The following is a 15,023-nucleotide window of genomic DNA, read 5'->3' on the forward strand; positions in this document are numbered from 1 at the left end:
CATCAACCACAACAGTGCGACAGAGTTCATGAGAAGAATTTGGAAATCACACAGGGTAATTACTTCACAAATAACAGCGGGTTAAACTTCGGTGGGAAAACACAACAGAAGTTTTTTTTTTTTTTTTTTTTCTCCAAACCACATGAAAAGGATTCCATTATTAGAATGTTAAGCACCGCTGATCAAGAAAGCTTCTTTGAATCTCAGCAAGAAAAATAGGTCCAGATGAAAATGTGAAAAAACTGGAGTAGGCTACATTGGTTGGTCTGGTGAATACTACTCAGCGTGCAGCCTCTTTCACTTTCAATTACAGCATATCTTTGAGAAAATCTTGCGCCACTGATGCTTTAATGCAGCGGGTCAGGACCAGTTCACAAAGATAAACATGATGTCAGGCTTTTGGCAATGGATGTGGACTTTCGTTAAATGGAGAAAGCAACACTTGAAGACCTAAAAGCACTGCCATGTTTGGTAGCAGAGGAGACTTTCACACCTTCACTTGATCACTAACATCAAACACACTTCATTGTTGGAAGAGGCACAGAGAGTTAAGAATGATGAGGACATAAATAGAAGTAAAAAGTCTACCTAAAGGAACACACACACTATAGGGTGTAGTCTTGCGCCCAATTAAGACATTCGAAACGGTCATTTAGTAGTAGTCATAACAGACGGCAGCTGCATAAAAATAATGTACCACCCCTGGCATGGTCATAAAAACACAACACATTTTGCAGCTTATTAAACTAATCAACTCTAATCTCCTTCTGGGCAATGTGCCTGATCCACAGTAAAATCAGTCAGCTTAGGATACCATGTGAGCATGCTGGCAAGAAACCCCTGTTCATGATATGTTGGCATATACAGTAACTTTGAGTTACATGGTACAAACCTGTGTTATCTTACTGTCTGTGTGCACTTTGTGTAGACTAAGTACACTATAAGGATAATACCAGACACTAAAGGCAGGTTACATTGCCTCTAAGTATTCTCATATGTGGATGTACTTTGCCACTCTGGCATAGCTGCTGTGTGGAGTCTATATTATTCCAGAGGGCCATTGGGGAGAGGGGTTAAAGACTGGAATGTACACTATTTCCCCACAGGAAGCAGTGCATGGAAGTCTACCATCGCCCCACGCCCAGATCTCTCCATCACACGCAAAGTTGGACGGCCACTAAATTATAGTCGAAAAGTCCGAGATTCTTTTGTGTCATGTGTGGCATATAGAATAAACCTCACAACACACTGCTCTTGATCTTTTGTGTTTTATTAAAGACATTTTATCTTTGATACAGTCTTACAGTTCCATTGTACAAAATTTCATACAAAAATATTGGAAGGCACTTTTTAATAGAAATGTACTGAAGCTATCCACATTGAGAGCTTAGTTTTTCATAAAACTTAATATTCACAAGTTGTCAACTTTATTGGATGGCATCTGCCAAGCTTTGCCTCTTCAAGCAGCATGTTTTCACGTTTACACAGGTCTCGACACAAAGTCATAGTGGGTGTTTCTTGAAAAGACACACACACACACACATATATATATACAGTATATATAGATACACACACAAACGTGATGCAGTATTGTACAATATATGGTAGCACGCAGAATTTTCTGATGCTGTTTATAGATTTCCAAAACCTGTATAAAAAATAACTAGTTTCCGTATATTCCGTGTCAGATCAAAGTATGTCTCTAGGATTCACGCTTTCAGACAGTGGTTTTAAGTTAATTCATTTTTGCTAAAAAGTTAATTACATCAATGCCATACAAACATATGAGCAACATTATTACTTTGTCTATTATAATGTCAAATCTCGTCAGCCCTACTGAATTACTGCTCATGTCTTGGGAAATGTTAAGCAGTCAGTTTTAATGATGTGCCAAAATGATAACTACTTTCTTTTTTTATTATTTTGCTAAATTGTGCTTTGGTACTGAGAAGCTACTATAAGTATTGAATGCTCTAGGAAGTCCCTGTCTTTCTGAGTATATAAATGCCTGTGTAGAATACAGTATATATATATCACAGGATGTCTCAGTGATGTGAATCATCACTATGATTAGTAACAGTAAAGTACATGTGCTGCATGTGATGCGTTTTCCACAGTGTTCCTATCTTGAGTTGAGTTACATGAGTCTGTTGGAGCAGGTGCCTTGTTCTCTGGCTGGAGAGAGGCACACTTGTAGGCTATAAACATTGAAATATATAGACATGACATTAAGACACTGGCACACTCACAGAGCACCCACCCAAACGTACATATACACACACACACACACACACACACACACAACGGACACACCCAACACACACTCTGACCTAACACGTGTGAGCACCCGCCTGCTACATATAACAGACAGTCATTTCATTAAATGGCTCAGTGGGGGCTCGTCCTAGCCAGCAGAAAGAGGCCCACATCCAACACATATGCCCTTCACTGTATTTTCCACCTACTGTAACTCATGTGCACCTACCAAGGAACACCACACAATGGACATAATAAAAGATTACAAAGGCTTACAAAGCTTTCCAAAAGCTTCACTTCAGGTCATTCAAGTGGTGACAAACAGTACTAAGTTTAGCTAAAATAGTGCTATAAATCACACATAAAAAATGCTTATGTTTGCAATAAAATCAAAATAAAAAACAACATCCTTCCTGATAAAGGAATTTGTTGAGTGATTGACATGAATATTAGTATGGCTCCCATGCTGGATGCAGCTGCCATTTCTTGGTTTTGTCTGATTTCAGACTTGAGTTCATGGAACGGCCTTGACAGAGGAGAATAGACCAGGCAAATCTTTTTTCACAACAGAAGAGGGACAAATATCCCTGGCAATGAGAAAGATGATTTGTCCTCTCTTCCCCACATTTAAATGCCTGGTGAGACAGAGGAAAAAAGATGGAAATTTCCATTGAGAAAGCAAAAACTTGCTAGACTGTTTTCCGTGGCCTCTTCTCAAACTCTGAGATGTTCAAGATTCCATATTTGTCTGCATTATCCAGATAGTTGGAGTTTATTATATCCAGTCTTGGCCAGTGGCTGTAGTAGTGATTTTAAAATGGCACAGGTCAGGGTTATGTGCAGTCAATTTGCAGTCCTCTCTATGCCATGATGAGATGATTGCTCCGCTCTCTGATGTCTGCTGGAGGAACAAGATCTTTTTTCACTGGAGTTGGAGTCAAGATGGAACGTCTACCTTTAGGCTTGAACAAGTCTGACACAAAGAATACCTGTGGAGAAGATTGAGAGGAAACTCAGTGTGTTTATATTACTACAATGCATTACCTGGAATGTAAAAACAGCTAATTATGAGTGAGATTACATTTTAAACAATTCCATGTTATTTTCTTCCTGACAGGTTTTTTTTTTGTTTTGGGCTATTTCTCCTCCTTAAGAGATAGACTATGGAGTTCCTCAGGGTTCTGTATTAGGTCCTCCTGGATTTATTTTTTTGAATCCATACATAGACTCTGGCTGCATTTTAGAACCTTGAGATGGTTTAGCTATTGTTCACTTCACTCAACAAATAATTCAATCTGGTTCTTAGTCCTCTAAATCCTGTGGCTTGGAAACTTGCAGTAGTTTTTCATGTCAATTTATTTAGGGTGATTCTGTATTTATTTGAGGTACCTGTGTTTGAAAATGGCTACATAAATACTAATATTAGTTTTATTATTATCAATTGAATTAAGTTATAGAAATAGCATTAATTTACACTCAAACTATTAATATTTTTTCTGATCAAACCACTCACTATGCAATAGGCCACAAGGGCTCCCTGTATGAAGCCTGCCAGGACATCAGTGGGGTGGTGCTTGTGATCAGACACGCGGGACAAGCCGGTGTAGAAAGACATCATGATGAGGGTGAACTGGGTCAGAGGGCGCAGCAGCCGGGCTCCATGCCAACTGAAACGAGACTGCAGGTAAAACTGCAAAAGAGACACAATTTTGGGTTGATACATCATGTATAGCACAACACAAGGTGTGGGTGTATGTTAAAAACAGTTCAGTAACTTACCACCAGATAAAGCATGGTGTACATGGAGAATGATGCATGTCCAGAGAAGAAAGATTTCCTGGGGAGAAGAGGGGACAGTCAATACTATACCACAGCTTACAATCTAAAAGCAATTGGTAGTCAGTTTTTGTACAGATACAATCATAAACATAAGTAATAATATTGATACTCTTTTAAAATATAATCAATATTCACATTTGAAACTATTTTGCCATATGTGACAGTTTCTTTCAGTACCTGGCCTCCTGAACTTTGCTCTCTGGCCCCTGACACTGGTAGTCAGTGATGTAGCCCAGGGAGCAGTTGATAGTGGAATAGTCAGGTTTGCACACGTCGAGGAAATGAGGGCGCATGCGACCCACTGACACTTTGGCAATGTCAGTGAAGGACTGGCTGATGGCACAGCCGAAGATGAACACGCCCACCTGCTTGTAGAGAGCGGAAATGTAGGGGTTCCCTACAAAAGACTTGGATCCCTCATTCAGAAAGTAGATCCTGTAGCTCTCCCCAATGACGATCTGAAGGGACAGAGCAAAAGGAAATAGTCAGTGGCATGATTTGTGACATTGTCCCAGTCCCAATGACTACCCTAATTCCTAAACACTTAACTCACTCTAGAGTGCTTAGTAAAAATGTGTGATTGTGGTAAGGCCAAGATATTTTATGAGGACTGGGAGAGCACTTTAAATCACATTATCTGGACAGTGCAGAATAACAAATTGTGTGTGAGAAAGACTAAAAATGTTCATGGACAAAGCCTAAAGTTCTTGCCATTTTCACGGGTGGACAGTGTAAACATATTGTGGGAACGAACTACTCTGAGAGTGTGAACATTTTGAACAGGATCATAATAGAGAACTGTGATGTTCAGAGTGGAGAATATAAGTGATATGTGACCAAAATAACTTTTTTTTCCAGGATTAGGCTGTTATTATGACAGCTGAAACAGAACACAGTGATTTCTCTTCAAGTGGTTTAAAAAGGTGCTATTTTATGGTTGTAGGTGTATACCGGCGACATTCTACGTCTGAGAGAAAACAGTGGGACAACGTGGGAGGCAACTCAAACTGTCCGCCATGTATAGTTTTCTGTAAGTGTGCAAATAAACCACCGTCTAAAACCGACGATTGACGTGTAAGGCGCACTTAAGGGGGAGGTGGATAGCCATAACTCACAACAGCTGTTCAGGCTCAAGAAACACTTTCCCAACCCCCTCATCCTGTTGTCTTCCAGTCACTCAAAAATGAAAGTGTGGAGGAAGAGAGTATTGAGAAAGAGCCTTTGGGTTTTGATTTTTGTGAGGGAGTGGAGAGATGGAAGAAAGAGTGAGAGAGGAAAGGAGGCTAGAAAGTGAGGAGAGGGTACAGAACAAGAAGAGTGCAAACGAGGGGAAAAAAAGAAGAAAGAAGAAGGTGAGAGGAGGAATGAGGAGTGGAGTCGGGAGGGAGAGAAGCGAGGGAGGCACCGCTGTTTCTAATCAGCAGAAATGCTGAGCTAGGCGACGTGTCTGATTTTGGTGGCCAGACTCCACCAGGCGCACGTCGGGGGCACGTTTGTTTTTCACCACGCCGGCTGTCTCTCTGAAAGGGCTCCGATTTCACAAGGGATGTCTGGCTGTTTTCATGTTAGTATCTCGGTTTCATCAGACATTTTTGCAAGGGGCGCAGGAATAAGTCTCATTCTGCAGGGGGATAGCCCTCGAGTAGATTTAACAAGCTGATAGAGTGTGTTGTTTCCACCATCCAGGCCTTTAGAGCCAGCTCGATACAGCCCAGCTGCTTTCATGGGAGAGAGGGCAGGGGGAGAAAACACATCTGGTTCCCCTTGTGTGAAGGATTTAACTATGTGAATGAATAAATGAATTGGCTTTGTAGGATGTGTAGCTGTTACGCTGAAACCTCAGAGATAATCATGGGGCCAAGATGCTGATTTGTGGCTTATGTCAAAAGTCTTGTTATTCCACAGTGACACCATGGTGTTTTTCTTTCTTCTAAAAAAGTTCTGCATAAATTATAAAGGTTGGTGCTTCTCGTTTCTGTTAAGTGGGAAATGAAGCAATAAATGACAGAGTGTTGGTGTTTTCTGGTTCAGAAAACACAACGGTTGGCCAGGGCACTCTTGGGAGGGAGATGCATTGCAAAAGTCACGTTTTGCCAGGGGAAAAAGAGATATCTGGCAAAGTCTTTTGGGCTTTTACCACAATTCCACCCCACCAATTACAGTATTTAACCGAACAACCATTGCGTCAACCATAATTACACGGGCCCAGAGCTTGCTCTCACCATGAAAACCCCTGTGGCCCCAAGCCCGTATAGTAGTCTACTCTCCAGGAGGAGGGCACAACTGGCTCTCCCTGGAGCCCACTTCGTGTCTTCCAGGTGACAACAGCACATACTATGGTAGTGCTTAAACACCAAAGTCCAACTAAAACATGCCTGTGTGGAAATTTCACATGTGGCTGCTGCTTGGTGAATGTCCTGGGAATCCTTTTTTTTTGACTCATTGCATAAATATAACCTATAACCTAGAATTTTCAAATGTGGTAGCCACTGACACATTGATAATTAGGGTCTAAGAGACGGTCACTAAATAGTTGCTAAGGTGTTAACTAGTGCTATCTATGTGGTAGCTCGTTGGTAGCTAAGTTGTTGCTAGGTTGTCACCAGTGGTTGCTAGATGCTTCTGGGGGTTGTTTCCGCCCAATAATACACTTCCTTTCTATTTTAGAGCCACAATGATTATTCAATGAATTGATTAGTTACCAAGTATTAAATTATTCTCCAACTATTTTCATAATTGACTAAAATTTTTGGACTCCTGCAAATCAAGATGCTCTGCTTTTATCATGATCACTTTACTATTGCCTCGCCAAATGTGAAAAGACACTCACAAAAATGTCAGTAAAGTGCGAGCCATTACAAGGCCAGTCTAAACAGATGTATTGCTCAAAGCGGACATATACCCGAAAAAATGTGTCAGAGAAACATTCAGCGTATTCCTCTGAGCAAGTGGCAAATGGCAGAAAAATGCATTTGAATTAAAAGGATGACGTTTAGCGTGGGGAATTTTCCAATACATCCACACTGTTTTCTCTCAGGAGATTGCAACAAACAACTCATCACTTCACTTGCTCAAGTGCCTTAATCACGGGACTCATCTTAAGCTCCTAAGAGAAAGCCTTGAACAAATGTTGTTGACTGGTTGTTATCTAGAATGTGCTGAAACCAATCACAGGGGCTGATAACACAGGTATGGGGGAGGTGTTGCTTCAGTAATCATGTAGGATAATCTCAGTTTATATCAACACTGAATGAACTGCCAGATAAAAGCCTTCTGATGGAGTGTGCACAGGGGTATTTCTCTACACCAAGTCTAGTGTTAATGTAAGTGGACAGTGTTGGGAGATAAATATGGTCACATATTGTAATTATAAATGATCCAACCATTTAAAATCATACCATATTTTACATTTATTTGTGAAAACATTTATGGTTTACCCTTTTTGTAAATATCAAAACCAATGACCTTTTGAGAAATCAATGGGAAACAATGTAGTCAACATCTAGCAAGAGTCAGTGGGTGCTGCTAGTAATGGTGAAGGCTGCTGAAACACAAGAAAGTGATGATGACATTAGTGAGTGAGGTGACTTACAGAGAGGATGGTGATAAGAATGCCAGCAGCGCTAAGCACACCGTCGCTAATGGTGTCTCCATTTTTGGCCGGGTACTTGATGGACTCATCATCGCAGTAAAACCCTCTTTGGTAAGGCTGAACAGCACTGGTCTCAATGACCAAGAAAGGCAGGCCGGCTAGTGTGAAGATGCAGTGAGCGGCACAGAGAGAAAGAAGGGGGGTGGTGTGGGGTTGGGTGAGGGAGAGAGATGGAGGTGCTGGGTTAATGATACACAAATCACAGAGGTCGCAGGTACAAGCGAGAGGCGTCGAGGGAACATCTGGGACTGGCTCAATCCATTTTGTGGCTATTATCTGTGACCAATCAACAAATAATGACTCCAGCTTTAGCTATAATTAAATATTATTGGGGCTTTAGAGCTGATCTTTAGTTATATAAAGGGAACCATACCACTGGTTTCTCATCTTTTGGCCTTTTAACTAATAATCGTATACTTCACCTTACTGCTGGCCAATTTCCATGCCACTTTATATCTTTTTCGGCTGCTTTTCTTTTTTGCAGACTGCCATTGGTTTCCATTAATTTCACTTCAGACTGATAGTGAAAAGGCAATTTCCATGACAACTTAGAAACCTCCAATTTGCTGAAGGCCATAGGACACTGTCAAAAGCTCTGGTAAATGGACTCGGAGCTGAATTTTAACTACTACAGCTGATATGACTTCTTCTTTCGTCAATTAGTAAATCTAAGGAATATTAATTAGCAACTTAATATTTTTAAGTCAAGAAAATCACTGGTTTCAGATTCTCAAATGTGAATACTTGCTGGTTTTATTAGCAAATTTAATACCTTTGGGTTTTGGACTGTTGGTCAGACACAACACAATTTAAATGAGTCAATGTGGGCCTTGGGAAATTGTGATGGGCATTTTTCACTACTTTCTAGTATTTTATAGACATATGTGAGAAAATAATTAGCAGTTGCATCCTTACAAATAACTAGTTCTCAGCCCCAAAGGCTTTGGTATTTTCACTTGATACATCACTTAACAAGCTATAAATTTTAACACACTGGTGAAATAATGGAAAACAATGGCTGCCCGTACTGTGGGGTTTGAAATCAAACTGGAAGATTTTGATAATACGCTTTGGAAACTGGTTTGCAGTAATGCACATTATAGATGATTTACAGTTAATGAGGTGAAACATTAAAGCCCACTGAGTGTGAGTCAGAGTCTAACCAGTGATGTGTTTTGAGGTGTGACAAGCCAACAATCTGCTGGATTGAGAGTGACCCAGTGCATGCCCACTCGTTCTCCCGCTGCACCACACCAGGACTTACTGAGACCACGGGCAACGTGACGCCCACAGCCGTGAGCACTGTGTTGGACACTGTGCTGCCTTTATAGGGAAGGCTGATGCTGTCGTCACTGCAGAAGAATCCTCTCTGGTAAGGTGGGAAGGGAGATTTGTGCAAAAACACGGCGACAAGCAACACTGCATGGTTGGACAGACAGCACAGTGGAGAGCTGCATCAATAGACATCATCAACAGGAAGACAAACACATAGACATCCACAAACAATCAAAAACTCCCAGCAGACACATATTTAGGTGATGAATCAGATCCTGTTTTCAAAACTGAAGCTGATGCTGCCAAAAGAAAATGAGCCAAAGTAAACAAAATGAAATCGGTTGATATGAAATGCAAAAATCAAAGATACATCGTTGTTATTGTTGTAGACTTAAGGAAGCCTTTTAGGCTTAGAATAGCATCAGATGATGTCAAAACAGGCTGAATTATCGCTAAAAGGTTCCGATGTGTCATGTTTTTAGAAGAGACCATAGCTGCTAGCCGACAAGAAAAAAAACAACACTATCAGAGTCTTCCTTCCTTCCTTCCTTTCCTGTAGAGGCTTTCAAGTGCACTTAAAAAGGCCCACTTTAAGATGCCCAGTGGGTGTCTGCGTCTGATCAATTTAGTGTCTATCACCACTTAAAGTGGCAAAAAAAAAAATCTTATTTATCTCTTGACAACAAACACAGAGTGGGTGTAACTAAGATGCATGCCAAAAAAGGACAGCTTATTTTCCTCCATTTACCAAAGGCATCAATGGAGGACTTTGAATTTGGAACGCGGACTTAGTACCCAGGAGAGGCCTCAAATCTCCCACAGAAATTTAGAAAATAGACTTTAAATCACTTCAAAAGAGACATTTAACTGATGCTGGAGCTTTCAAGTCTCTCTTTGAATAATTCTGCCATCTGCCAACACGAAGAAAAACAAACATCAGCGCTTTCTTTCTTGCACGCCCTCTTCCTCTGTCTCGAAAAGCAAAGAAAAAGCACCGGGGTGTAGAGGTCAGCGCAGAGAGTTGCTGAAGGCTGGATGAAGGGAGGGGGCATGATTTCTCAAACCAAATGTCAACACACGCTTCAGTTGCTGAGCCCCCTCAACCCCTTACATCCACACACACACACACACACACACACACACAGAGACATATACAGCTGACTGGCCTTTGAAGGTCCAGCTGGGTTGAGCTCAGGTTACAGACTGAGCTCGGCTGCCTGATGGGAACTCCAGAGTGTCGGCCTTCCCTCCACATTCAGCAGGATTTGCATTATTAACATTCTGGTTCTTCAAACAAATATCTGGACGGAGGTATGATCGGCGGTGGTGGTGAGAAAGAGGGCAGGGTGGTGCGTTTTTAAGTCCTGCAACTGAAAAAATATACTGAACTCTGAGAGTGCGCTCAATCCTGAATGTCTGATCTGAATCACACAGGCATTACCAAAGCAGGGACTTATGCAGGCTGCCCAAACTGCTGATATAAAGCAGTTGGAGAAAAAAGTATACAGAGCTGAAAATGCTGGTTGCGAAACTCCCCTGAGTCCTGAACCTTGAAACCTCCTCTAAACACATTTCCAGACTCAATATAAACCACCAGGTCATAGGTAACACGGCAAAGATTGATAGCAGACAGATAAATGGATTGATGAAATAAAGCCTTTAAAAAAAGAACCTGCACGGGGTCAAGTGCTTCCAACAGCTGACTGGAATGATGAAAAAAAAAAAGGAGAAGGGGAAAGAGAGAATAGATGGGACAATGTCAGGTCTTGTTTTCAGACAAAGAGCTGAGTTTTCTTCTTCTTCTCCTACGCTGACCGCCTCCGCTTGGCCCTCCGACCCCTTCCATCCGTCTAAACAGTGCAGCATCAGCATTGAGTTCAGCATCTTGGGATCCCCACCCCAACCCCTCACCCTCTTCCTCCCTTCCCGCTTCTAAAAACCATGAGGGTAGGAGGTGGAGGGGGGGGGTCCTCGTCCTGCCAACAACAACACCAGTCAGCAGGCTTGGGGATGTCTTTCACATTAGTTCAATACTGAACCAAAGACAACAGAAACAAACAAAATTGTTAGAATGAGTTTTCAGTGTCTAATGTAAACATCAGGTGTCCTCTGTTCGGGTTTTTCCCCCGAAAGCAGTTTGCTTAACAGTCCATCGGGGACGCTAACTGAAAATAAGCAGTGACAATAAGACCCATGTGCTGTCTCACAAAATCTGGTAGAAAACTTTATTAAAACCCACTGATTATAACGTCCTACACTTTCCCTGTTTGCCTTTCCCCCAGTTGGACGCCCGCGGCTCCACGTCGCTGCAGTTTTTGTGGAAACTAGAATCGATGTATAACCCTCACGCTGAATTAAATCCCCCACACCATATTTTGGAGGCATTTGCCAAAACACTGAGTGTGACTATTAAAACAAACAGACGCACTTTTTCCAGTTGCAGGGATCTCTCACTGTCTGGCACAGAAACATATAACATGTCTGGAGGTGGCTTTGGCGTACACACACAGATGCAGTTGTTTTTACTCGCAGTGGCCTCGTCGCGCCCCCCCCTCCCCACAACCTGCTCCCTGTCCGTCTGTCACTTCGGCCTCCTGTAAAACTTAGTTCATGGTTCCACTGTGGAAGGGGAAACTGGGTCTGTCTGTTTACATGAATTCAATCACATTTGCATTGAATTACTTGGGGCTATAGCTGCAACTTTGCTTCCATTTTCCCCTCCATTTATATTTAAATTTCAAAAGCGGAGACTGTCAAGATGTGCATATCCTTCCTGCATTCCCAACAAACACATACAAATACAAAGGAATCATACAAAATAATGCCACATATATACACATAGTATAAATATAGTACATATGTATGTACATACATGATATACACCTTAAATCACAAAAACACTGACCATTAAGTGGACATTAATCAGTCCTACCTGGGAAGATATACAAGTAGGATCTTATATTCACACTTATATATCCTCCTCACTTATATTCACCATCTTGTCTTTTAATGTCCTAACATGATCAAATTAGTGTTGCAACTATTTCTTTAATCTGCCAATCTTTTACTTACTAAAAGTATGGAAATTAGTTGTTTTTCCACAAAGAGTCAAAACACAAGGATATTTAGTTTATTATAATATAACCAAGAGGAAAAGCAGCAAATCCTCTCATGTTAGAAGCTCGAACTAGCAAATGTTTTTCATTTTTACTATAAAAAAAAGACTGAAATGATTATCTCATGATCACAATTGCTGAGGCTTTGAGATATTTCTGCTGCCGCCCCTTATTGCTAAATACCACTGAATACTGCCACATAACACAAAAACAAGATTTTTTTGTAATTTGTGTGAATTGTTTCCTGTTTTCATGAGTCAACATAGCCCGCGTTCACAAAACTGGAAAATGTAATTGTGCCTAAGGTTAGCTTATTAACCACCTTCAGCTTTGTGCTAAGTGAGGGCAAAAGCACACGGAAGCATTATGAGACGATTAAGTGGGAAACATGAAAGCCACCTGCTACGGCTTAATGTAAACTGAACCGGATCACCTCACGAGGGGTTTCGTGAAAGAAACTAAACAACGGCCCTCCTCTTTCCTCAGCTTTAGTTGTCAGGATTCTGTTCAATTAACCACTAAAATAAGAGTGATTACGATCTATGTGCTAATGCTCTCTGGTGGCACTGACAGCGTCCTGGGATCACTGTGACTGGGGATGATTCATGCGCATGAGAGAGCAGGAAACAGATAAAATATCCTTGGGTGCAGCAGGACTACAACTGCAATCAGTGTGTGTGGATGGAGGAGTGGTGATTACCAGTACCGGCCCACCATTTCCTCCTTGTGGTCGGTTGCTTCAAACCACCTCACTCACCAGAAAAACACTGCTGGTTTGTTGACAGGCTTCGCTGTGGGAAGGTACGTACACAAGACAAATCATGGGAATTTACCCTCCACAGAGACAAAAAACTAGACTAAACTAAATATAGCTTGCCAGAGAGGGACTGATTATACTGTAGATCTTTCATGGGACTGTTTTAACAATAGCTGCTTTTTTCCTCTATGATGTTGCAACAGTTTTATTTTATAGCTGGAAGCTGCTTAGCTGTTTGCAATCATGACTAATGTTCCACAGGACAACACATTGGAAAGATTTATCAGAGAGGAAAATAAATTAATAGAATTAGTGAACAGTCAAAGGCTCCAAGGATCAAGCAAACCTTTTCTTTCTTTCCTTTCCTTTTTTTTTCAGGACTTTTGGGTTCAGATGTCAATATGAAAACAGCTTTCACCCATAATAATAACCTTAACCAAAATGTCTGTAGCTGTTTAACATCACAGGACACACACACACACACACACACACACACACACACACACACACACAGGTCTGACCTTTCCACCACTTCCCTTAATTACTCCACACACACACACACACACACACTCAAAGAAAAAAAAATATTATGCCAGATGTGGAGATCAAGGGAATTCCTGCTGTTGAGGAATGTAAAATATAATGAGGAGTCACAGGAGAGGTACAGTACAGGTGTGGGTGGAGACCAAAGAAATAAATCTCTCCTGGACCAATTTATTAAATCAGTCCTCCCCTCAACCAGCACATTTTTGCCAGAGTAGTTTAACTAGCTAAATACTTCTGAAACATGAAAGTTATCTTAATAGCTGTAACTTCAATGTGTGGGCAACAGTTGCTAATGGGGCATCACTTGTTGCCTTAGAGACGCAGCTTAGAGACTTGCTGTAGCTACAACATTAAACATTTTGGCTAACAAAACTATTTCATGGTGAAAATTCGTTTTCAGTTTGTTATTTAATGACTGAATGACAGTTTTAATTAATTTTTCTGATATTTTTTCCCCAATACGTTTTTGTAACGGACACCTTTCTGAACATAAAGTAACACAACATTCAAATATTAGTGAAATTACAGGAAATATTCTATTAGGAAAATGGTTTCGACATGGCTAATAAAGATACAAAGGGGAACAATACGGTCAACTTAATTTTGAACGTTTTGAAAGTTTAAAATAGATAATATGGCTCAATATTACTATGACACTTTAGGGATATTACAAAAAGCAGTAGTGTACAGTCACTCATGGGTGTCACAAGTTCCAGTGAAAATATTACACCATTTTAAAAGGTCTTGCAGTTGATACATGTAGATGACACACAGTGAATTTCTTACCTAAGAACAAGCAGAAGAGGTCCACTCCAACCAGTAGCTTCCTCCTGCTGTGGTCTTTACAGTTGTTGTTGTTCAGTGAACTCCCGCCGTTCCTCGTCTCGGCTGCCATACTCTTCTCATATATCAAGCAGCGTTGCATTTAAAACGTCTTACGTGTCTCAAAACGAGGTGAATTAAAATCTTTCTATTCTAACTTAAAACTTTCTTTTTTTCTCTCTCCACTGTGTGCTAGCGGTTCTTAGCGAGTGTAACGTTACTTGAGTCCTAAGGAGGAGTAGTCATGTAAAGTCTGTGACGCTGCGTCTTCTGCTGAGAGAACACGCACTTTAAAAGACTGCTCTCGTTTCTAGTTATAACAATCACTGCCTGCTTTCCTCTAACTTCTAACTCTTTTCGCTCCTTTCCTTGGGGGTAGTGGGAGAGTCACGTGACAGCTTTCTAAGACACTCCTCCCCCTTGCAATTAATGCCATATGCGCGCTTTCCATTGACGCTGAGGTTCACACTCCCACACACACACACACACACACTTCTGAGTGTTGAAGGATGCTGGGAACACATCAGAAGCAAAACAGAGAATTGTACAAAACAGTCAGGCACAAAAAAAAAAAAAAAAAAAGAAGAGGTAATTCTAGGGACATATTTTATGCTTTTTAGGGGGCTTGGTTCCATTATTTCTCATTGACACTTAACAGAAGTAGGAAAAAGGTCTGTTCTTTCTGTGGAAAACAAAATGATGTACGACAACCTAGACCCATTTATTCAGACTTGATTTCCAGTCTTGAAAAGTGACCCCT

The 15,023-nt window shown here is 41.0% G+C and overlaps 1 protein-coding gene across 2 annotated transcripts; it reads right to left on the reverse strand.

Annotated features, from left to right (window-relative positions):
* Positions 1–1,272: 1,272 nt before the first annotated feature.
* On the reverse strand, positions 1,273–14,546 carry LOC128369342 (phospholipid phosphatase 3-like). 2 transcript variants are annotated; one of them, XM_053330363.1, is made up of 6 exons: positions 14,228–14,546; positions 7,688–7,845; positions 4,273–4,553; positions 4,036–4,093; positions 3,770–3,946; positions 1,273–3,245 (listed from the first exon to the last, which is right to left on the reverse strand). In XM_053330363.1, exons 1-6 carry the CDS (start codon positions 14,364–14,366, stop codon positions 3,117–3,119), a joined length of 942 nt encoding a protein of 313 aa, XP_053186338.1. In that variant the 5' UTR covers positions 14,367–14,546; the 3' UTR covers positions 1,273–3,116. The 2 variants fall into 2 exon arrangements, with proteins under 2 accessions (XP_053186338.1, XP_053186339.1); XM_053330364.1 differs by lacking the exon at positions 7,688–7,845 and adding an exon at positions 9,012–9,166.
* Between the last annotated feature and the right edge of the window lie 477 nt (positions 14,547–15,023).

Source organism: Scomber japonicus, chromosome 12, assembly GCF_027409825.1.
Source record: "Scomber japonicus isolate fScoJap1 chromosome 12, fScoJap1.pri, whole genome shotgun sequence".
Classification (NCBI taxonomy): domain Eukaryota; kingdom Metazoa; phylum Chordata; class Actinopteri; order Scombriformes; family Scombridae; genus Scomber; species Scomber japonicus.